Below are 25,077 nucleotides of genomic sequence, written 5' to 3' on the forward strand. Positions count from 1 at the left end.
GAGTGGGGCAAAGCCATTGAGGGATTTAAAGCAAATAAAAGAATTTTAAAGTGGATCCTAAAATGTACGGACAGCCAGTGGAGTGAGGCCAGGAACGGACTGGTGCTAAAAAAACAGCCCTGGACTTCCTCCCAAATAGGCCCATCGTACAGCCATTCGACCCTAGCCGTGCGCGACAGATTGTCAGTCCGTCCCTGAGTGAGGCTAAAATGGGGGACCCATGTATTGCTTCTGTGAATACAGGGGTTTTAATGATAGGGAGAGGACATTTAAACACAAAGTAAACATTGGACAACAGGTATTGAACTGATAAACACCAGAGGATAACAGACATTTCTTGTCTCCAGGATCCAGACGGGAAAGCTGTCGGAGTTCTTGACCACTTCCTGTTTCGCTCACCTGAGCTTCCTGGACGGTAAGGGTTCTGGCAGCATGAGCCACCGCCGCGAAGAGTATGATGATGATGAGAGTGACGGCGATGGATACGTGCATGAGTTACGTAATGATGATGGTAAGGAGAAAAAAAACAAACAGATGGGGATTGATGGGGAGGAATGGTGACACCGGCGATGGAAAAATGGAATAAAAGAAGTTTAAACTCCCAGGTGGCATTTGTTTGTTTTCCATCGTTGGTTTGACCTTTCCTAGTGGTACAAAATAAAAATCTATACACGGTCATGAACTGTAGTAATACATAAAGGTAAAGTAGTGCAAAGTAGTTGTGCTTTGCCTGTATGTACGGGTAATACCATGAATAACCTACTAGGACACTCAAAATTACACATGAACTGCAATACATGTAATTTATAGTATGTCTTAAAGTTCAAACGAGTCTGTGTGATTGGTGGAAGTGGTCTTCTAACATCGTCTTATTGTTACAGTCCATCCAGTCTTCTAATTGTATTTCTCTGTTGTTGAGAGTGATCTCGTTCAGCTAACCCCTTATTTTGAAATCCCCCCCAAAAAATCCACCAATCTTTTCATATGTATTATCTGTGAATTATCTCACCAGAAACATGACATGACAAAGTAACCTGTTGCAGATTCTCATTAATCACCACTTCCTTCATCAGTGGTCTGTCCCCGTCTCCATCCTCTCTGTGCTGTTCTGTAGCTTTCGCTCCTAATTTCTCAACCTTGGGCTTTGGGACGCCACTTGGTGGTATACATTTTGATTGAAAAAGAATCCGATTACATCATGCGTATAATCCATCACAAAACAAGTCCAATTCACATGACCACTCTAAGCCCAGCTTTGCTTGTGTTGCATTCAATGAATTCGATGATCTTTATTTGCTAATTGTGAAGTTTTGTACTTTAGCAGTAATTTCTTATGCATAACAGGGTTTGCCTCATTTAACATACATGCATGTTTAGCATGGCTTGTCTTAAAGCTGCTGATTGCTAGTGAATGTGTCGCTGTCTACAGATCATCCTCACATCATCTTTTGCAAGCGTTTGGATTGTGAATGATGAGGCATTGTTGTTGTCTTTACGGTTTAAAGGGTCAATTCATCCAAAATCTGGCCGTATTTAGCCATGCAGATAATGTCGGTTTTCTTCTTAAAGGTGTTAAATATCCACTACTGCTGCCACCCCAAAGCACAAGAAATATAATATAAAAAAAACTCAAGAGTAGCATGTCTTTACCACAGTTTTAACAAGATTTTAACTTCTATAGAATATAAACTATATGCATGGCTAGATACTATTGAGTATACATGGGAGAAAGTTGGGGGGGGTTTAGGTGAACAAACTTGTTTTTAAATCTGCATGTTAAAATAATAACACTTGTAATTACTTATAGATATTAATATTTTCATAAATAAGATGGTTTAGTTTAAATGCTAGGGTTCTCTGACTTTTTTCACTAAAAAAGGTGAGTTGAATCTCCAGTTTCTGTATTTTAAACTTGATCATTCTTTTTTTTTTTTTGTTCTGTGTAACTCTTGTTGTTTCTCGCTTTATCTCCATCCACCACACTTCCATTCTTTTATTTCCCCTCCCCCATCTTTTTGCGTTCCCTGTCTCGACCTCTGTCCCTTTTTGTCCTCCTCTCCAGAGGCTGACGACCTCGCCCAGTACCTGGACCACCTGCTGGCCCACGCTGCCCCGAAGAAGCCCAAGCGGCAGGTGGGAGCTCTGGGGAAGTTCAAGGCTTTGGCCACCAAAACCAAGGACATGGTGTCTCTGATGAACAAGGCTCAGGACCTCGACATCCAAAGTGAGCGGATCCAACATCTCCACAAAACATGACACCCCAAACACCAATATCTACACAGCATGTTATGTACTCTCGCTGACACCAGACTCCATTGTTTGTTTTGTCCAGATGTCAACATGTACCTGCCCAACAAGCTGTTTCACTCTCCTCAGCCGTCCCTCAACCTGAACCTCCCAGACCCGTCTGCACTGCAAGGAACCCAGGTGTGTTTTTTATGTGTGATGTTCTTTTGTTAATTCTCCACCGATACCCAGTGGCTGCTTTAAAAGTCCTATATTGAAAAATTTGAGATTTTCCTTGTCTTTTTTTTAAATTATAAAACCGGTCGAGGTGCTTTAATGAATTCTTATTCTTAATGAAAACAGGTACATTCAGACGGACAGAAAAAAAAAAAAAGAGTTCTTAACCCTTAGAGAACGGAACTCGCTCGAGGTCCGCAGGAAGATCATTGTTTACATGTTCCTGTTTAAATTGGTCGAAAATAAAAACTGTAACAGCTGGAGCATTCTTTTTTTATTTATTTCTTTTTTGCAACATAAAGCTAATGCTTCTGTCTTTTGCGCCATTACGTCGTACGCACGCCGCGACGCCATCATGTTACGTGACGTCCAGTGCCAAACAGCAGGCGGACCATTTCTATAACAGATGAAACTATCAAAACGCCTTTATGCTCTGCTCATAAAAAAAATGGTGTATCTCAAAAACTAAACAATGCACATAGTTCAAATTAGGGCTGGACGATTAATCGAAAATGTATCGACATTGAAATTCTGAAGCTGCTATCGACGTATTTTTCCCACGACGATAATTTGATGGGCCTACTTTCTCCTTATAAACATTCTACCGCACGTGTAGTCACGTGACCTCGCCCGGACCAGTCAGCCGCATGGAAAGCACAATGGAGGATAACTCCGAGTCAACCGAGCAACTTGTGCCCAAAAAAAGCCGCAGTGTCCGTCGTCTGGAAACATTTTGGCTTCAGAAAACATGATTTAGAACAACGTGATTAATTATTGTTCATTTATCGTTATCGAGCTACAATGTGCAATTAATCGTGATTTTGATTTGAGGTCATATCGTGCAGCCCTGGTTCAAATAACTTCTGGAGTGTTAAGGGATATTTTGTTCATGTTTCTACATTAAGGAATCTTTTGGATCAATATGTTGTGTTTTTATCTCGTAAAATTTTATAAAAACACACGTCCGTTTTTTTTCTTGTACTTATGACACAATTTGAATACTTTTAGTAATTCTTATGGTCTGTTGACTTAAATAGCCTTTTAGCTTAGTTTGTACTGTTTTTAAGGGATATGAAGTATTTGCAGATACTCCCAAGAAATGACATCACAAATACCAAAGTAGGCACTGGCGGACCTTTGCTATTGAGGAGCTCAAAGGGTTAAACTTCAAAGTATAATGTCTACGTGTTCTAGTAGAAACCTAAAATCCAAGCATGAACCTGAAAATGAGCATCATGCCTTTTGATCTTTAACTTCCCACATCTGTCCTCCAGGCTTCGGAGGCGACAGCCTCAGCAAAGGCCGTTATCCCCACTGATGCCAGCGGAAACATTGACCACAACGCTTTGGTCCAGCTGCTAAAAGACACCCAGAGTCTCCAGGACCAGGGCGATATACTCTACATCCTCTTCAAAGACAAGTGAGATACACTGTTTTAGTGAGGTGTATCGTAAGCGTCGTGTCAGTCTTTTTTGGCGTTTTCCCTTTCCTTTATTGTGTTATATATCTTTTTTGTGCACGTAATCGGTTCACAAAGTGAAAAAGCCCAAAGTCCACCCCAAAGGGACTTACCATCTCCAACAGAAAACACTGTTCACAAACTGCTCCAAACAGCTCTGTTGTAGTCCAGCCTTTACTTCCGTGACGAACGTGCAGATGCCTCACTCTGTAGCTAAAACAGAGAGCTCAACACACAGGGTGAAAAGAGGAGCTGCAGCAATGTGCAGTACAACAAAAATATGGTGTTTTTTGAAAATTAAACCATATTCTGATATAATAGATTTAAATACAATTATTAACCTGAAAATGAGCAGTAATTCAATTTCACTACATTGTACTGTGTGAATGTGACGAGTAAGAATACTTTCCGTTTGTTTTTTCGTCGTTTTCTTTCTTAGTTTGTTTTTTTTGTTTGTTCCCGACGAACGAGAAGAGAAGTTCCCGAGAAGACGAGGTGTTCCCGCCTGCACACTTCTTCGTCTTCTTTTATTAGTATTTTAGTGATTTTTATCTCCGAATTCTTTCTGTACATCCCCATATTAGCAGAAATGTTAGTGTGTTTTTAAAATAGTAGCTTGAAGACTTATGAGAGAGACGAAAAGTTGCTAATCCTCTTGTTCTTTCTTCAGCAAAAGGCATAATTAGTTCCCGTGTAGTTTTTATGTTTTTCACCTTTCCTTCATTAACTGACGTCCATGTCTCTGTCTGAGCAAGCTATGCTTAAACGTTTTCATCTTCAGCGTTTTCCAACATAAATCCTTTAAATTATTATCATACATATATACAGAGTTCCAATAGAATATGAAAAACATAAATGGCCATGCAGCAAAAATGCCAGTATTAAAAAGTGTCATATGTTGTTGTTTTTTATTCACCATATGATCATCTTTAGGATTCATACTTAAGGAAGGCTAAAACTTCAGTAAATGTAGCCGTAGGGACAGCGTTCTTTGGCAAACAAGTTGAAAATCTGCTGTTTTTGTTTTAATCACAGGGGCATGGACTGGGACACTCATCTGCACGGTAAAGACTCCACGGTGAGATCTCTGCTCTCTGACCTCTATGAGAAGGCAGGTGAAGTCAAACACTGGGGCCTTATCAGGATGATCTCTGGCATGCTGAAGAAGAAGGTGGAGGAGCTCGACTCGGTACGACACACAATTCGTTAAGAGCAGCTACAGACAACACACACGTACATACAGCACACAAGCCTACATATAGGCCTACACCCTAAAGAGTAGTTATACATGTCCATATCTACTGTTTATATTCTATCCACACACACACACACACACACGAGGATCTGTATCAAACAAAGATGTTTTCTTAGTTTCTTTATACGATTTGTAGGCCGGGATGTCTCTGCAGTACCACAACACTTTATTTTAGAATGGTTTGACACATATTTTGCCTTTTTAACAAATATTGCACATTGGTAGGCCTGCTCTGACTTGCTGGCGCATCAGAAGCACCTGACGGTGGGTCTGCCTCCGGAGCCCCGAGAGAAAACCATCACTGCTCCCATACCTCCAGACCAGCTGGCCGCTCTCATCGACGAGGCCAGCGACAACAACATCAGCGTGGCCATTCTCACTCAGGTGACTCCCATCCTCCACCATCATCATATGGGAGTTTGTCCTCCTGCCTTCCTCTTTAATCTCTCTCTCTCCCTCCCCCTCCCTCTCCGTCCTTCAGGAGATCATGGTGTACCTGGCTATGAGCATAAGGACTCAGCCCAGCCTGTTCAGCGAGATGTTCAGGCTCCGTATTGGTCTCATCATCCAGGTCATGGCCACTGAACTGGCCCAGTCGCTCAACTGCTCAGGTAAGGAAGGAAAGAGAGGAAGAAGAAGATACTTTGTCTTCCGCGCATATTTTTTAAATGAATCGATCAATAGTGGGGTCGGTAAAATGTGAATTGTGAAAAATGTCCTTTCAGAAGTTCCCAAAACCTATAGTGCCAGCAAAGTATGAAAACCAGAAAATAATCACATTTATGAAGCTGGAACCAGTGAAAATTTGCCAATTGTGCCTTGTGTTTTGCAGAATTATCTGTATGTACTTTAAACTGGCACCGTGTGTGTGTGTGTGCGGGCGTGTGTGTGTGTGTAGGAGAGGAGGCTACAGAGAGTCTGATGAGTCTCGGCCCATCAGAGCTGAAGAATCTCCTCCACCACATTCTCAGTGGGAAAGAGTTTGGAGTGCAATGCAGTGGTTAGTCAACCTATCATAGCAACCAATCAAATCGCACACACAGCCAATCACATTCTTATGTTGCTGTTACTGTAAAGTTGCCAAGTTCAGTGTTACCCCCCCCCCCAACAGTTAGAGAGCTGGATGCCGGCGTCAGTCCTGCCATCTCCATCCATCAACTGGGCAACGTGGGCGCCACCAAGAGCGAGAGAGCCGGCATCAGCAAACTGAAGAGCGACATGAGGATGGTAGGAGCCCAGTAGGAGTTGCTCATTTCAGCAAAAAGAGATCCATAATTTCTTTAAAAGCAAATCTTTTAAGTGCATAAAAAAAAGAGGCGCGAGAGAACTGTTTATCACTAAACGGATGGACTATCAGAATATTTGTACCCATCCATTCAAAGTGCTGTTGACTTTGAGAGACAGGTGGTGAAAAAAGAGATGAAAGGAGAAGAGGGTCTTATTTTGAAACTATTGTGCTTTTTTGGCAAACTGACTCTTGTCTTTTCACAGCTGGAACACCGCTTGTCTTTGACGGATCCGAGTAAGGTGACGATGAATCAGATTAGGTGGTAATTCACCTGGCTGATGCTGATGTGTGGAAATAGGCGAGCTGCATCAGAGGAGAAATAATTAAGAAAAACTGTATAGCTGGTTGTTAAAAAATTGAGGTTTAGATGGCAAATGTCGATTTTTGCTATTGAAAAAAAATCATCAAAAGCTGGAATATTAATTAAGTAATTGTTGAGGTGGAGTTTCAGATTTAAAAAAATCAGGAGAGCAGCTTGTTGACTTGGTTTCTGTGTTGCAGGCGGAGCACAGGTTGTCCTTGTCGGATCCATTTAAGGTGATGATCAAGCAAAGGAATATTATCTATCGCAATTTCATATCTATTTCTTCTTTCTTTCTATTTTAAGTGAACTATAAAGCCAGAATATGCTGTAGGTGTTAATTCACCTTCAGTGTAAACATCACCAATCAGATCAATTAGAATCGCTGTCCTTGTTTCTGTCAGTTACCAATGAAATGTGTCCCAGAGCTTTCAGCTGCTTTCACACAGCCTTCATCACCAGATGGAGGATGCTCGTTTGTTGATGTTCAAACGTTTCAGACTCGTCTACGTTGGACAGCAGTTGAAAAAGCAATCAACCAAGTCAAGGTTCACTTACTCAGCAATTTTCCCGCAGCTTTCAACTTGAGTTGAGCTGGTTTTGTCAACTTCTATTTATCCAAAATCAGAATAGAATTGAAAACACTTTGTCTACTTTTTTGCGTGCAAAAGGCAGAAATTAGTCTTTGGTTTGCAGTAGCTGTTTTTGAAAAAAAAAAAACAGCTATTAAAAGGGGATGAAAATAACTGTAAAGCTCAACTTTTAGGCCAACGTGGATGTTGCGAGCTAAAATAATAATAGTTTGAACATGTACAGAGCAAACTCCATCTGCTGATTTAAGATCAATCAAGCAAGCAAGTGTACCTTGAGTCGAGATTGCTTCGCTGTTTCCTAGGTCACAAATGAATTGTCCAGCTCTCCCTCTAAATGCTGCTTGCTTTGTCTTCTTTGTTTTGATCCAGGAACGCCGGTTGACTTTGACAGATCCGGCTGCGGAGGTGATGACGATGTTACAAGAGTTAATTGACCTGGCTGTGGCCTTATTGTGGTTGTTATTAATGCGTCATTGGCGTTTGCTTCGGGAAAAGGAATATGACATTGCAACTGATTGGTAACAGATGCAATTTAGGGTTTGAGCATTGCAATTCATTGTGTTTCATGTGTTGCAGATGGACCGAAGGGTGTCTTTGACTGACTCAGTTAAGGTGATGATGATGATGATGATGATGATGATGATGATATTCATAAATGAGAGTCTGTGAGAAGCAAGGAAGGATTAGATGCTGAGGTTTGATTGTGGTAAATCCGCCGCGGGTGAGGTAAATCGAAAACAAAGTCATGAAATTGTGGTTGCGTTTAAAATGTTCTTCCGGTGCAGATGCAGGGCAATCTCAGGTTTGCTTCGTCAGAGCTCATCAAAGTGATGATGATGATGATGGTGGTGGTGGTGGTGGTGGTGGTGGCGGCGGTGTCAGTGATTAGACTTTTTGTACAGTAGCTAATTGAAAAGAGTTTGAATCTTATATTATCCTTGAAATGACTTGATGATCCATAACCTAAAAGGGTTTGGCAGGCTTAAATGTCAGTGCGGCATTTACATACATAAAAATAATGTTATGTATAAGGAACAATGCAGGTTTTGTACTTGGTTTTCAGTAGGACTGCACAATATATCCTTTTTTTCCAAGATTATTTTTGTGGGGCATTTTAGGCCTTCATTATGCAGGACAGCTGAAGATGTGAAAGGGGAGAGAGAGAGGGAATGACATGCAGCAAAGGGCCGCAGGTCAGAGTTGAACCTGCGGCCGCTGCGACTAGGACTGAGCCTTTGTACATGAGGCGCACACTCTACCAGGTGACCTATCCAGGCGCCCCCATATATCTTTTTTTTTATCGTCATCGCAATATCAACTGGCGCAATAAACGCATCGCGAGAGGCTGCCACATATCACAAAAGACACGCAATCTCAGTAGTGGTGCCTTTTTATATTCAATCTAATTTTGAATTTGTTCAATAAAACAATGTCGGAAATGATTTCCTTTCATTTATTTAAAATACAACAAGTAATTTGTTGTATTTTAGCAGAATGCAGCAGAAATGCAGAACTGAGTACCCACTTTAATATCGGTTTATTTATCGCAAGTAATATCGTTATCACAATATTCCACAGCGTTATCGCATATTTTCCTCGTATCCTGCAGCCCTAGTTTTCGTTATAAGCAGGTTCGTAGGAAGTCTGTAATGCAGAGTGGATTTTTTTGTCTCCATTTCAGCTGGACCAGTCACTGACCTCCCTGCGCAAGGTGACAACAATAACAACATTCAAACGTGGTTTTCTGGGTGTTAATTTATCTGAAATAATATAAATATTAACATTGTCTAAAAGTCATGGAGCAGATCATATGAGCGATTAACACTCAACGCTACCTTGTGGCTGCTACGTTTCAGTCTTGCATGGCTGCAACTTCAATATCAGTAGCTAATAGTTATATATTGATAGTAAAGCTGCAACTAATGGTTGTATTCATTATGAATCTGCCGATTAGTTTCTTGATTAATTGTTAAACATAATGCCAAGAAAATAGTAACAAATGGTATTTTGTTGCGCAGTCACAGAAGGCTTGTATCATGTGGACGTGTTGACAGTTTTGTTGTCATTACTTAGAATTCCTCATAGGGGCGACAGAAACTACGCACTATATTTCATTTGTGTGTGCCGAGTTTGGAGCCATCTTAACCATCAAACGGGCTGTTTCTTGGAAATTCATCAGTTTATTATTTTTCCATCCATTTATTATTGTCTAATCTCATTGCTATCATTTCCCGTCCTGATTCCTGCATGCTGCGACTCTTAATTTAGCAATGTAAGAAGCCAGAATCCACTGGCTTTGGGGTTGTTTTGTTGTCATCGCTGTTTCATCCTGCCCAGTTCTGTGTTTTTCATTTTGTGCATCTTTTTCCTTTTCTGCCTCTCAGGGCATGCGATCTCAGTCTCTGGACATAGAAAGCTTTGAATCTGGGGTAAAGATTTGTCTATTAAATAATAATAATCAACATTTTTTGAGTTGTAACGTTATACGTTGTTGAACGTTTCTGTTCTTCCACGACAAACGGAGCTTTTAATATGATTTTTTTTTTTGTCTTCTGTGGCAGAGGTATAAGATGCAGTCCATAGAATCTCTGGACATTCCCGAATGCTTGCCAGTTGCCAAGGATTCCAGACACGGCCAATGGCTGCGCAGGAGGCGTCTGGACGGAGCCTTGAACCGAGTTCCTGTGGGCTTCTACCAGAAAGTCTGGAAGATCCTGCAGAAGGTCGGTTTCAAACTGCTTTTTCACATAGATTTTTACATGATTCTTCACTGTTTTTAATTGTGTAGAACATGTACAAAAGCCTGGAATAAAAGTCCTAAAAGTGACAGGAAGTAGATTTTCTGCCACACAATTCTAATCGTTTAATAAATACGGTACAAAATGTGTATTATTTTAAAGCCACCGTTAAGAAAATAATTTGGTTCAATATATATTTTTTTTACATAAAGTAATGACCATACATGTCTTCTAGTGCCACGGTTTGTCCATAGAAGGGTTTGTCCTCCCTTCTTCAACCACTAGAGAGGTAAGAGATCCACTTTATTATTGTCAACTGAAAAATACGTTTTGACAACTTAATGTTTTTTCTGGTTTTGTGTGGTCTGTAATTTTTGCTAATCTGATGCTATCTCCTTCTCCCCCCTCCTCAGGTTTTGTTATTCACACTTTACAATTCAAAGCCACACCCTAGGTTTGGGGTTTGAATAGCATTTGATCAAGTCTCAAACCCTTTGGGAGTCCAGAATTTAAAGACAAAGCAGCACAGGAATGAAATGTGCTTACTGAGATGTGCATGTTGCATGTTTAGAGAAACAAATTAAAGTTAGTACCAGGTTGTGTTCAGTCAAATGAAAGATGTCTGACAATGTCTTGGCTTTATCCTCTGAATTCACCCTCCAGATGACACCAGGAGAGATCAAATTCTCCGTCCACGTGGAGACGGTTTTGAACCGCGTCCCTCAGCCTGAGTACCGGCAGCTGCTGGTGGAGGCCATCCTGGTGCTCACCATGCTGGCCGACGTGGAGATCCCGAGCATCGGCTCCATCATCCACGTGGAGAAGATCGTCCAGATGGCCAACGACATGTTCTACAAGGATCAGGTGAGCAGGACATCAAAAGACACAAATCCAGGATTCATGTTTTGTAGGAAGTAAGCAAGTAAGGCAAGTGTTGCGTCCGAAATTCCATACTAACGTGTGTGTGTGTGTGTGCGCACGCTTGTTTTACTATATTCGTGGGGTCCAAAAACCGGGGAATACAGTGTACTTGTGGGGTCCAAAATGCTGGACCCCACAAGGTTAAAGGGCTGTTTGAGGGTTAAGACTTGGTTTTAGGATTAGGGTTAGAATTAGGTTATGGTTAGGGTGAGGGTAAGGGTTAAGGTTAGGCATTTAGTTGTGATGGTTAAGGTTAGGGTAAGGGGCTAGGGAATGCATTATGTCAATGACGGGTCCCCACAAAGATAGTGAAACAAACGTGTGTGTGTGATTTTTATTTTTTTTTTTTTTTTTTTTTTTGTATATCCGAAATCAAAGGCATAGGTTTAGTTTCAATATTGGGGGGGTCTGAGATAGTGCTGAGCAATAGATCGATATTATATCGATATCGTGATATGAGACTGGATATAGTCTTAGATTTTGGATATCGTGATATGACGCAAGTGTTATCTGTCGCTGGTTTTTATGGCTGGATTACAGTAAAGTGATGTAATTTTTTAATTTACCAGACTGTTCTAGCTTTTCTATTATTTGCCTTTACCCACTTAGTTATTATATACACATTAATGGTGATTATTGATCAAAAAATCTCATTGTGTAAATATTTTTTTGTAAGCATCAATTGTCAACCCTACAATATCGATATTGAGGTATTTGGTCAACAATATCGTGATATTATATTTCTTCCATATCGCCCAGCTCTAGTTTGGGGATTGACCCCCAAAACCTTTTGAACCTTTTCCTTGTCTGAAATCGTTGAAAAACACATACAGTGCTGCTCATAAGTATTCATACCCATGCTAAAGTTGACTAAAAAGAGGAATAAAAAAATCATCTTTTGGAAATTGATCTTAATGCCTTAATTAAAAAAATGAGGAAAAATCCAACCTTTTAGGACACCAATTTTCTTTGTGAATGAATAATGTATCGTAAATAAATAAATGTTCTTCCTTAAAATACAGGGGCATAAGTAAGTACACCCCTATGTTAAATTCCCATAGAAGCAGGCAGATGTTTATTTTTAAAGGCCAGTTATTTCATGGATCCAGGATACTATGCATCCTGATAAAGTTCCCTTGGCCTTTGGAATTAAAATAGCCCCCCATCATCACATCCCCTTCACCATACCTAGAGACTGGCATGGTTTTATTTCAGTTAGCCTAATAGCTAACTGAGATAAGATCCATATCAATGCAAATCAAACCAGCTATTAGGCTAACTGAATATACGTGAACCGAATATACGTTTGTTAGGTAGGTGTTCGATTCTCAATTTTGGGATTCGAAAATTAGTTTTTTGTTTTGTTTTTCCATCAATGCTGCAGTAAAGTTGAGACGGATTCAACTTTTGGAGAACCGCAACCCTAAGAGGCAGGCCCTAAGAAGGATATATACATGTTTTGAGCCACCTGAACGGTTATTTTTTACCTCTTTTGGGGAGCAGGTTGTCTTTCATATTTTTTGAGGGGGGGGTCCATCTACCTTTTCTAAATCTTGGTGGGGTGACATATCTCCTGTTTTCCCCCTGAAATCTACGCCTATGTCCGAAGTCTTGGTATGAAACCAATAGTACGTGAATTGCATACTATTTCCAGTGAAATACAAACGTACTACAGTATGCAAACACTGGACACTACGCCGGCAAAAGTACCCCACAATGCAATGCGGTAGCACAACGTTTATAACAGACAAACGGACAGCAACCAAGGCAGCTCTGTAACGTCAATAACGCTTTCATTTACATTTCTACATATTTAAATCTGTGATTTTGTCACCTGCGACCGTCAATCTAGCTTTTTTTACCTTTTTCAACAATTTAAGAATTATCTGGCGATGCCACTAGAGTGGAGGTTGGCAGGGGTTCACATGGTTACGTGTCTCCAACGACAAGGAGGCTCCCAGGATGTGACGTTGAAAAAAGCAGCTTAGTGCGTCCGAAAAGATCCGCACTAGTTTTTTTTTTTTACACCAAACTATGTTGAACGACGGTATACATGTTGAGTTTGTAGTGCAGAGTATGCATTTTCGGACGCAACCAAGATGTTGTTCTTCCTCCCTCCACTAGAGAGACCTGGGAGCAGAGGAGCACTTCCTGGAGCGGGACCCGTCCACCGGAGTGTGCAGGCTGCTGTACGACAGCGCCCCGAGTGGCCGCTTTGGGAGCATGACCTACCTCACCAAGGCCGTGGCGGCGTACGTGCAGGACTTCCTGCCCTGTGAGGCGTGTGCGGTGCAGTGAGAGCACGACCCACGAAACCAGAGCAGGGGTGAAACCACTCGGTAGAAAATGAAGTTAAAGCTAAAATGAAGCTAAAATTTGCAAGAGTTTTCACATTAAAGTAAAAGTAAAATGAACAGTACATGAATATGTATATTGTCACTAAGTGTGTTAGTGCACAACGCATTTCAGTTTTTTTTTTTACAGCAGAGTAATCACTGACTTATGTGAACTTTCAGCCAGAATACACACAGTTTTCATGCGTTTTTACCGAATCTTATCATTTATGAGCTCATCAATAACTTTGGATACAAAAAAACAAACCATCAGCAACTTTACCAATACATTTAACAAAATCTCATCTAATCAAATGTATTACCTTACCCAATTATTACCTAAAACTCATGTCACTTTACCTCCAATCCTACATGCTGTATGATGTATAAAATAACGACATACTTAGAGATTATCTACAGACTATTTATTTATAGCTCCTAAATGATAATTAAAGAAAGTTAAAGATAGAGGACTGTTTGGGAGATTTCTTGAATGCCTTAACATTGTTACACTTGTAAAAGTATGTGTGATTGAAACTATAGGAGTGCTGTTTTCTTTTTAAATATGCAGAAAAAAAGAAGCACATTTAGAGATTGTGTAGTAATTTAAACCACCATGTTTTTTAACACATAAAATAACTTTTATTGTGGAAATGAAGTGTTTTCAGCATGCAGTGTACTTGGTTTGAATGCAGTGAGTTCTACGTCAGCTTAATAAGTGCAATTCAGGTTTCTGTCTTCTCAAGAAGGGAAAGGCCTTAATTTACTTTAATCTGCAAAACTGTAATTTTGTTGTTGGTTATTTGCAGCAAAACTTCAAGCCATTTACTCATATTTTACATGTCACCTTTAAGTGTGTGCTGCACAACAGTTTGAAGGATAGTGTCTAGTGCATTTTGAGAAAAATAATGCCTCGTGTTTAATGTTATTTTGTGATATCAGAAGATGTGAGCGCCACACTCCATGTGAAAAACAAGCAGTCATGGCGGAATGTGTGAGTCACTTCTCTACATAATACTAAACCCTGAAAAGAAAGGAAGCATTGGTTTCTATGTTACTATATAACAGTATCTGCTGAGCAACGGATGGATGTTTTTCTTGTTTTTGAAAGTAATTCTGTAATAAAAGTGAGAAAACACATTGTTTCTGAGTATTTGTTATCCAACGGTCCTTGTTTAAGAAAAAGGAAGAAGAACTATGACCAAGAAAGTCATAAAAAATCATGTCCAGGCACTCACAAAAAGTGATAAAAAGGCCTTTAATAAATAGGGCAAGACATTACAAATACAGCAACGTGTGTCGGCTTGAGCCTTCCTCAGGGTGGGGTCCCCATTTAAGGTTCACCTACTAGCTTTTTTTGGAGCGTTCAACTGTCTCGCTCGATCTCTTTTGCTCAGTTTTTCGAAACGTTTGAAGGTTTATGCGTAATTATCTTTGTTGGATGTTAAAATATATAGTAGTTGTTTTTTTTAAAATCCTCTTCAGAACTCAAAAAAACAATTTAATAATCAAGTAACAATGACGTCTCCAACCCCTTTAACCTGAAGCTTTCATTAAAGGAGGTCAGACCATAACTGCAGTCACAATGACAAAGTGATGGCATCCAGTAGGTGGTGCTACATGTGCACAGCTTCTAGTTTGTTTTTTGCAGTGTCATAAGTTAATGTCTCTGGGTCAGAGCCATTCTCAACATTTTATCTCCTATGTATGAACAGCTTGTATCATAGCAGAGTCAGTGAGAGATATGCTGCTGTTTTCTGTTGCATTTCCAAAAACACTTTATAGCCAGGTTCAAGGTTTATTTTGCCAGTTTGTATTTTTTAAACAAAACTGACTTTCTGTAATATTATGTGGTATATATTTAAATCTCAAGTCCAGTATTATATTTGCTGTTCTCCTATCTTTCTTTGGATACTGCCATTATCCAGATTGCTGGCAGGGACTGTAATGTTTATTCTTCTCTTATCTTTGTTAGTTGCTTCTGTTTTCCAACTCGGTGTAAAGCTACAGGGTGAAGGCTTTTGTGGAGCAAAAGTAGGCTAATGGGATAGAGGGGAAATCCCCAAGTAGGCCTATTTTACCTTTATTTCATAGCAGACAGTAATACCACCTTTAACAAGCAAAGCAGAAATGTAAGGCCTTATAAAAAAAACATAGCAACTTGTATTTGCTATCACAATTTTCTTCAGGCCATCCCAAAAGTTAAACAGAAAACAAAATATAACCTGCTGGCTTTAAAAAGAGCAGCTAAACAACTGGACAATCTTATTTATTCTCTGGAGCAATCTGTCATAGTTTGACTCTGTAGCTTCTTTTCAACTTGAGTCCCCAAAGCAAAGTTTGGAACCGAGAAGGAATGTTACTTTAAAGCTCGACAAACTGGATATTACAGCTCTATAGTTGCCTTTTAATGGCCCTGACACATCAACCCGATTTTCGACCGTCGGACAGTCTGGCGAGGTCAGTGACTCGAGTCTGTTCGGTGTGTTCCGTGCCATCGTCAGCCGGAGGAGCCATCGGCGTTCATTTTGGCCGACCTGACATGCTGGATCAGAAGGCGGGCAGTCGGACTCAATGACTAATCTGATTGGTGGAGTGCTAACCCGAAAATGACGAGCGGTATGAGCCTGACAAACGCCTCTCACAATCTGATGAAAATCTTTTAAACTGACCTTTGTCGATCTGAAATGAAGACCGATTCAGCAACTGCATGGCCTATTTCTCGCTTAAAATGTTTTCAGAAACACGTTTCAGTGAACTATCAATCAGCTGCCGGTTTTCATTTTTTGGGCGACAATACAGATTAGCGCAGCCTGCTGTTATGGAGACGTATTACGTCTCACGCACGCACAGAACGTACTCTCAAGTCGGCGTCGCTTCGGGGTGTGTTCCGAGGCACTTTTTTGACCAACTCGGGGAGGCAGTCAGTCCGACGGTTGGCCGTTGGGTTGGTGTGTCGGAGCCTTAACACATGTCTCCTTAAAGCTTTATTGGATTTCCCTTTGACTGTGACTGTACATGTTTGAGTATCAGCAGAGGGGTCAGAGACTAGATGTATCTCCCGACATGAAATGTCAAATAATTTCAGATATGCTTATAACAGAGCTTTCCAAACTTTTTCTGTAGGGCCCCCATTTTGTAGTTACAAGTATTTTCAAGCCCCTAAACACGGAGTACAGCTTAGGCTGGTGGGAAGATAATTAGTTTTGCTAGTATTGTGATGTAGTATCTGAAGAGCCTATAAGGTTAAAGTTTGTATAAAGCTCAAATGTGCTGAGACATAATGAGCACTGTGTTAGTGAAGTAAGTTTAATGATTTTCCTCTCAGTGGAGTGATGTGTTGAAGAGGATGTTTTATGTGATTCTGTGATTGGGGGCTGAGTGGGATCAATGACTTTATGTGTAGTGTTGGAGCCCCCCAAAAAGACTCTGACCTTTATTTGCCAACTCACATCTATTTACTTTATCTAACATGTTACCTAAACGTACCCCTTATAAGCCATGTTCTTGCTGCAGCAAGACAGAGTGCATATTGGCTCTGTACTCTCCGGGTTCTGCAGGATCCGTCATGATGCTGAAATCCTTGATGTAATAAACCTTTTATAATCAAGAACAGTGTCAACGAAGTTCCTTTTCCACACATCGGCAACGCAGTGCTGCAACTTAATTTACCACAGTGATAAACCACAAAAGATTTAAATATTGACGTGATAATGGCGCTAGAGGAAACAATTAGGGGATCACTAAAGTTATAAGAGTAAATCCTACAATTGGATACAGTTTGTGATGATTTATAATTGTAAAGAGCTAGCATGGCTAAAAATGCAAGCTGATTCATGAGAAATAAGTAGTAACTAGTTATGTTCTCAGAGTACGTGAAAAATCTATATAAAAGAACAGCTTCAAATGAGAAAATATTCAGAATACTTAAGGATTTAGATTTCAAAGTTGACAGATGTTAACCAGAGACTAAAATACATGACCTGGGTTATGTAAAAAAGCAAACACAGACTCTGTGTTGCCCTGAAAATATTGACTTCTAATGCTGATCATATGCCGACACACATAAACTGCCTGATCAAATACAGTTAAACTAGAACAAAAAGTCTTCAGTTGTTGAGTCAAAAAAAAACGATTCAAATGTAAAACATATGACCCAGTTTGCAGCAGTCAGCAGAACCGTGTCATAAATCTAACAATGCCAGTTCAATGAAAAAGATTTCTCAAGACATCTTTTTTTCTTCTTATTTTATTTAATCGCTCGGTTTCAGTTATCAAAGTAGGCTTGCACAGTTAATTATATGATCAATAAGTGAACCTAGATGTGTTTAAAGCAGTATTTGGCATGCTGGCGCTGCAGCAGACAAAACATCAATGAAGTTTGGCAGAAACATTTATGACTTTGGTGATCATTACTTAATTTAGCACTACAGTTTGACCTGTTTGGGAGCACGTGTATTTTTAACCTGTTGCCGTTTTTGACATGCCTGCACCAAGAATTTCATGTGATAGGCTATCTTGTTTTCCTCCACTATCCCTTCTGAAACTATTGTGAATACAAAGCTTAAATACTTACATTTCATAGTTACCATCATTGTGTACGTTTCATCTGTAGCATGAGGTAAACAACCATAACTTTTATGTTGATGCTAATCGCTAATGAACACTAATCGTTAGCACTGAGCGCTTGCTAACGTTAAGCCCTATTTAGACATGGAGTAGGCCTACTTAACATTGACGGCTTCATCTACAGGTACCTGTTAAACTAATTAGCTTTTTTTTATTCAGACTTTAGGGTAATGTTGATTACGAATCACATACATGCTGTATGTAAAAACGTTTTTCTGGATTTTCTTTTTTCCCCGGGCCGTTATAGTGGTTGTACAAGATAATAAGTTTAATACACTGACACAGAAAAGTTACTAGGTCTGAACTTATAAGATTGCCATTGTTATTTACTTTCCTTTGAGGAGCTTTAGAGATTATCATGTTCTGTTACTTACTAACATATTCAATACATTTCAATCAAGCTTCCGCCAAAAACTTATGGTGCGTTCATGCCACCTCGGAATGACAGGGACCGCCCCGTGATTACGTTGTTTTACCGACTACCAGCGTTCACATGGTCGGTGTCAGTACCAAGGGGGTAAGCTTCGCTTCAGAGCTCGAACCTCCTATGGCACCATTTTGATGATACAAAGCGATCACCCGACGTTAGCATTCCATTGACTGCCATTCATTTTGACATCACTTTGACAGCGAATAACTTTACATCTGAAGCGTTTAAAGACTTTATTTGTCCATTGTTTATTTCTAAAGAAACACGACAATGTATAAAAGGCTCCATTACCTTGTACCTCACATTATGGCTCCGTAGTAGACATTTTTGTAAAAACAGGCTAATGATTGTGTCATAACCACGCGACTTACTGTCGCATAGTAGAGGAATTACCGTATAGTACAGGAGAAGCTTGCAGGCAGTTTCGACTTACATTAGCTGTTTAAGTTTAATTACTAATGTTAACTAGCATTTTAGTTAGCAGTAATTAGCCTGTGCCTATGTTATCTCCTTACATATACCTACGCTCTCCGTCTCTGCAAGATTGGGAATGATTGAGATTTCTCTTGGCACAGCTACCAGAAGACTTACAACTTTCAGACAGGTTGCTCACGTCACATTTACATCGTCTCTCTCAGTTGGAGGCTGCTCAGTAACGCTCAGCGCTCACCGGAAAAGTGCTTCTAATGGCCTTCACTGGTCTCCGTCCAGAGCAACGGGATCTGTTGGTCCATTCTTATATACTGTCTATGGTCCGTCCATAGACAGTATATAAGAATGGACCAACAAAACCCGTTGCTCTGGACGGAGAGAGCATAGGTATATGTAAGGAGATAACATAGGCACAGGCTAATTATTGCTAACTAAAATGCTAGTTAACATTAGTAATTACACTTAAACAGCTAATGTGAGACGAAACTGCCTGCGAGGCTTCTCACTGTACTATACGGTAATTCCTTCTACTATGCGACAGTAAGTCGCGTGGGTTATGAGACAATCGTTAGCCTATTTTACACAAAAACGCCTGCTGTGGAGCCATAACGTGAGGCAAAGTAATGGAGCCTTTATACATTGTCGTGTTTCTTTAGAAATAAACAATGGACAAATAGAGTCTTTAAACGCTTCAGATGTGAAGTTATTCGCTGTTAAAGTGGCGCCAAAATGAATGGGAGTTACAAAACATTGCAAAAAATCCGATGTATGTGGTCACCTTCAGATCTGGAACTATTAATTTTCTCTCGTATTGATTACTGTAACTCCCTCTACTCATGCCTCAGTCAAGCTGCTCTACGTCGTCTACAACTTGTACGAAAATGCAGCTGCCAGATTGTTAACCAGAACAAGTCACCGGTTTCATATCACACCTATCCTTGTATCCCTTCATGTGCTTCCGGTAAAATTCAGAATACAATATAAGATCCTGTTGATAACCTTCAAAGCATTACATGACCTTTCCATTACATTACATTTCTGAGTTCATTGTTCCTCACTTCACTACACGCACACTCAGATCCTCGACACTTGGTCTTTTATCCATTCCTCGCTCCAACTACAAAACCAAAGGTGATCGTGCCTTTGCCATTTTGACTCCAACCCTCTGAGTTGTCTTCCTCTGTCTGTTAGGTCTGCTGAATCTCTAGACAGTTTTAAGCGTCTTTTAAAAACCCACCTTTATACTTTAATTCAATTCAATTTTATTTATAGTATCAAATCATAACAAGAGTTATCTCAAGACACTTTACAGATAGAGTAGGTCTAGATCACACTCTATAGTTTACAAAGACCCAACAAATCCAATAATTCCCCCCAACAGCAAGCATTTTTTTGCAACAGTGGTGAGATAAAACTTCCTTTTAGGCAGAAACCTCGGACAGACCCAGGCTCTTGGTGGGCGGACATCTGACGTTGCCGGTTGGGGGTATGATGAACAGTGGCAATTATAGTAACAAAAAAAGACACTGAAACTATGACTAGAAATAACAGTTGTAGCAGTACAGGGCATAGCAGGGCATAGTAGCCTTTCTGTAAAGTGCTGCACCCCAATTATGCTGTATTCTATACTTAATTTGTATTGTTTAACTCATTTTTCTTTATTTCCTTATGTTTATTGTACATGTAGTATGTGAAGCACTTTGTAACTGTGTTTTTAAAAGTGCTATATAAATGTTATATATGTTACTTACTTACTTACTTGAAGCTTATGGATATATGTTAATGTTTGGGAAAGAGAGTAATTTAATGTGTTGCAGCTTCACAAGCCTCTTAGCAGGGCTGACTTTTGTATAGGTCAGCTGTTGCACCAACCAAACCCAACGCTACCTTAAAAGTTCAGGTCAAATATCTAAATTCATTCATTGGTTAGGTCAATTGCAACACACTGTATGTTTGAACAGTGTCTGCAGTTACAGCTGAGGAAGAGAGGCCACAGACCAGCTGCATGTTGGCTCAATGAAGCAGGACATTTTAAGTAAAAAAAAGTAAATTGTAGCCTGTAATTGTACTCTCCTAAAATAAAATAAATCATATGCCGATCTAGCAGAGGCCTGTCGTGAACCCAAACGGAGGTTTTCCAAAACAGAAATGTCAAAGTCATTGAAATGAAAGCAGAGAAAAGCTTGAGCTATTTCATAATGAAATATTGAAAGTATGTACATAGATTCTGGATCAGCTGTACTTAAACCCTCAACAATATATACAAAATGATAGATTTTGTGTAAATCCCTTTTTCAACGACAGCCAACCTGCCTGTGTCTGTTGCTGTCTGGTCGCTGTCCCCCATCATCATATGTCAACTGAAAAACTTTCACACACAGTGGAATGTTGGCTATTAAAGCTTGTATGTAGAACACTGTGTGCCAGGCCAGATTACTCCTGCCCAGACAGTGATTGATGGATAGTGATGTGGAGGAAGCTGCCAAAAGTTCAGCATTAGGTCACTAACTTTTTTCACAATATGAAGGAACAGTAAACACATTTTTTAAACACCACAGTGATTTGACACCAGGTGACAGTATTGTTGCCCTGGTTTGAATGTGTTAGGTGGTCTAATTACTCCCAGTGTGCATGCTTGGGTAGTGTACACTACATGGCCAAAAGTATGTGGGTACCCCAACAATACACCAATGGGCGTTAATCCACTGCTATAACAGCTTCCAACTCTTAGGCTTTCTACATATGTCTGCTGCAGGGATCATTACTGAGGAACAACACTTATGTGTGGCAACAAGGCCTGGCTTCTGATTTGTCCCAAAAAGATTGGATGGGGTTGAGGTCAGTCAAGTTCTTTTAACCCTAATGCCAGACTGTCCAATGCCAAATTTTTTCAAATTTTGTCTTTCTACAGTCTCCGTGCATGGCAATATTATGGTCAGGTTAGGGACCTCTGCCAAGGAGGTTATGTTTTCGGCTCGGTTTGTCTGTTTGGTTTCTTGTTTGTCTGTCAGCAGAATTACGGAAAACTACTTGCCTGATTTTCATTAAACTTGGTGGAAGGGTGTAGCATGGGCCATGGAAGAATCCATCAATTTTTGCAGCGGATCCAAATCACAGGAGATAGGGCATTTGTACTGCATTCATGTGGTGTCATAATAATGGAAAAAATAAATTCATGGTTATATTCCATTACCTTACCTAATCTGTTTCCTTTGCTCTTCGTTGACAAGCGAAGGCCTACTGGACACAATCAACGTGTTGTATAAACGCTCTGAGCAATTAAATACAACACATATTTTTGTAGCTTCCATGTTGTTTTCACAGTACGACTTCAAGCTCATGAACACTAACCTGATGCGCCAGATGGTTTGTTAATAACACACAACCATCTGAGAAGCCAATATTGAAAACTGTTTGGAAAAGGGCATGCATTTTCAAAAAATACCTGGCATGTGATTGGATTAGCCATCTGTCAATCATGTCCGCCATTGTTGTTTTGAAAGAACAGTTGCAGCCGTCACACGCGACTGTAGCTGACTGCTCTTCACCGGGCGCTGATTGGTTGGGGCCGCTGTTGTTCAGAGACAAAGGCATAACTTGAACGATTCATTTAGGGGATTTCTGAGGACTATGGTTAACTGCTCCTCAGATCTCTGCAGGGTAAATCCAGACAGCTAGCTAGACTATCTGTCCAATCTGAGTTTTCTGTTGCACGATTAAAACAACTTTTGAACGTACACATGCCTCTGCAAAATAGCCTTCCCAAGGCTATTTTGCAGAGGCATCGTTGCTCCGTCCAGCACTTTTGACAATTGTGATTGGTTTAAAGAAATGCCAATAAACCAGAGCACGTTTTTCATCCCATCCCCATGCTGTGTGGACTAGCCAGACCCTCCTCCGCAGCGCTGTGGAGGAAGGTCTGGCAATGCGAGACTACTTCAAGCCTGACAAGATGGATTTTGATGTGATATGTGATCCTGGGATTGTTTTGTTGTTGCCTTGCCGCATATACACACAAACATCCATTTGGCCATATAGTTGTAAGTGCTCATTTCTATCCCTATCCCCTATTAATAGATATACAACTGAACTGAACTGAAATGTTTAATTAATATACTTCATGTACTGTGATTTATTTTTGTCTCAGGAAATCTCCAATATGTAGACACATGCACAGATAACTTGCATGCACATACACTAAACACACAAACCACACACACACACACACACACACACACACACACACACACACATATGCACATACATTTCTGATGGCTCTGCACATTCTCATATGAAGTTGGAAACTCTCACACACTTGGCTCATCTCTGTCATTGTGAAAGACTAAACATCTGAACGCCAACAGCTGTTTGACTTTTGAACACTGATAGCAGATTCAGGCTCGAGTTAGCTCATGAAAAATGCAACACTGAGTGTGAAAGCAGATGAGTCAGAAGGCATGAGTCCAGGTTCTGCAGTGTAAGCGCTGCAGATGTATTAAATTAGTTTCAGATAAGAGCTGGTGTTTGCTGCAGCCAAGTCCGAATCAACGTATCATTCACGCAACGTCCAGGAGATCTGCTGTGCACATTTATATCGTTATACATTTCCAGGTAGTTTTTGTGCTAAAATTCCCAACTCCTGCATTTCCAGAAAGCAATGCAAGGATGGCTTATTTGTTTCAAATCCATATGTGCTGTGAGGAAAACATGATCAACAGAGGTGTACAGTATGTGGCATTAAAAGTTCAAGTCCAGGTCATTGTGTGTAAGTTTGAGTAAAAAACAGACGTTTTGAAAACAAAATAGTTTAATAACTAAAGATTAGTGGGATATACTGAAGTGGGTTCATATTAATAAAAGAGCAGAAGATCAATCAGAAGTCAATACATTATTTCAGATGTAAGTACAACAAACAACTCCAAATTCCAATTCATTTTTATAGGACTTTTTTTACGTACTGTACTTGTAATATTCTTCCTGTTTATAGGATATGTGAAAATGGTGGTAATATATGATTTATTTTATCAAATCACTGTAAACTTCTATGATTATCTTCTCTCATTAGTTACAAATAAAACATTAATCCAGACTAATAACCATGCTGAAAAGACATTTCATTTATACTTTTGAAACTCATTTTTACTCATTGAATCGCTGAGAAAAGAAAAAGAAAGTTGAAAGTCTGACGGTGGCAGAGTTGGTGGCAATTTATTGTGAACCTAACTTAGAAACCACACGATCATCAAAACAGCAACAGCTAATGAAGCAAAATGTATTCATGACAAAAATTACGTTTGCTGTAATATCTGCTCTGTTGCTACTAGAGGGCTGCAGATTTTGTGGGGGGGTATTTCCACCTTTAATCACTGGGACAGCTTAGATATGAAAGGGGCGAGAGAGGGGGAAGACAAGCAGGAAATTGCCACAGGTCGGATTTGAACCCTGAGCGTCGAAGATTAAACCTCTACATATGGGCGCACTCTACCAACTGAGCTACCCGGGCACCCAGGATGGCACATTTGTGTAGGTCAACCTGGACGTTAGCATTACCCTGGTTCCCCTTGACAAAAAGCCAATGGGATTTTTCTATTGGATTTTGGATTATTCATTATAAATAATTTATTATAAAATAAACTCTGTGGTCAACAAAAGTTCATGATTCTTACAGGTTTTGTTCAGCATGGTAATCTTTTCAAATGAACAGCACTTTTAATTAAATACTGTAAATATAAATACTTTTACTCACGAAAGAGACACGTGTATTAATCTGCATCTGAAAATAGTCCCCTATAAATCCACTATTTCCACCTGTTTGAGTAATGGTTGCTCAATAATGCCCAGCTGTTTTAGGAAATAACTAAGTCTGAAAAAGAAACAATATGTTTGTGACCCATTTAAAGATGTTTTTTCCACCAAAATAAAAAAAGAATAGTAACAAATGCGTTTAATTTTTTTTCCAATGCTTTATTTCACTTTTTTCCAGCCTTTTACATGTAAGTAATACAGTACAGTAGATAGTACACAGTACAAAGATAATTTGGGTTTAAAAGTGCATCCTAGTAAAACATTTCTCAGTGTACAAAATATCAGCAACCACCTGCTCTGTGCATGAAGTAAACTATGCAGGCGGGTTGAAGCGAAATCCACGGTCGCTTATTAATTTGAAGAGATGGATGTGAAAAAAAAAAAAAACAAAGCTATTATGAATCTGTTGCTAATATTTGTACACTTGGCC

The 25,077-nt window shown here is 39.8% G+C and overlaps 1 protein-coding gene across 6 annotated transcripts in view; it reads left to right on the forward strand.

Moving 5' to 3' along the window:
* The window catches only part of phka1a (phosphorylase kinase, alpha 1a (muscle)), a 32,701-nt gene extending 18,212 nt beyond the window's left edge, over positions 1–14,489 (forward strand). Inside the window, exons 18-35 of one of the 6 annotated variants that reach the window (XM_078275777.1) lie at positions 348–511; positions 2,063–2,224; positions 2,333–2,427; positions 3,738–3,883; positions 4,958–5,111; positions 5,403–5,561; positions 5,659–5,788; positions 6,076–6,177; positions 6,289–6,404; positions 6,967–7,002; positions 7,729–7,764; positions 7,936–7,971; positions 9,041–9,070; positions 9,744–9,788; positions 9,921–10,082; positions 10,333–10,386; positions 10,761–10,961; positions 13,143–14,489. In XM_078275777.1, coding sequence (XP_078131903.1) covers positions 348–511; positions 2,063–2,224; positions 2,333–2,427; positions 3,738–3,883; positions 4,958–5,111; positions 5,403–5,561; positions 5,659–5,788; positions 6,076–6,177; positions 6,289–6,404; positions 6,967–7,002; positions 7,729–7,764; positions 7,936–7,971; positions 9,041–9,070; positions 9,744–9,788; positions 9,921–10,082; positions 10,333–10,386; positions 10,761–10,961; positions 13,143–13,316 — 2,002 coding nt within the window. In that variant the 3' untranslated portion in view covers positions 13,317–14,489. The remainder of the gene's footprint in view (positions 1–347; positions 512–2,062; positions 2,225–2,332; positions 2,428–3,737; positions 3,884–4,957; positions 5,112–5,402; positions 5,562–5,658; positions 5,789–6,075; positions 6,178–6,288; positions 6,405–6,966; positions 7,003–7,728; positions 7,765–7,935; positions 7,972–9,040; positions 9,071–9,743; positions 9,789–9,920; positions 10,083–10,332; positions 10,387–10,760; positions 10,962–13,142) is intronic. The other 5 variants (XM_078275778.1, XM_078275779.1, XM_078275781.1 and 2 more) reach the window with 5 other exon arrangements.
* Positions 14,490–25,077: the final 10,588 nt, after the last annotated feature.

The sequence above is a fragment of the Sander vitreus genome, chromosome 19, assembly GCF_031162955.1.
Source record: "Sander vitreus isolate 19-12246 chromosome 19, sanVit1, whole genome shotgun sequence".
NCBI classification, from domain to species: domain Eukaryota; kingdom Metazoa; phylum Chordata; class Actinopteri; order Perciformes; family Percidae; genus Sander; species Sander vitreus.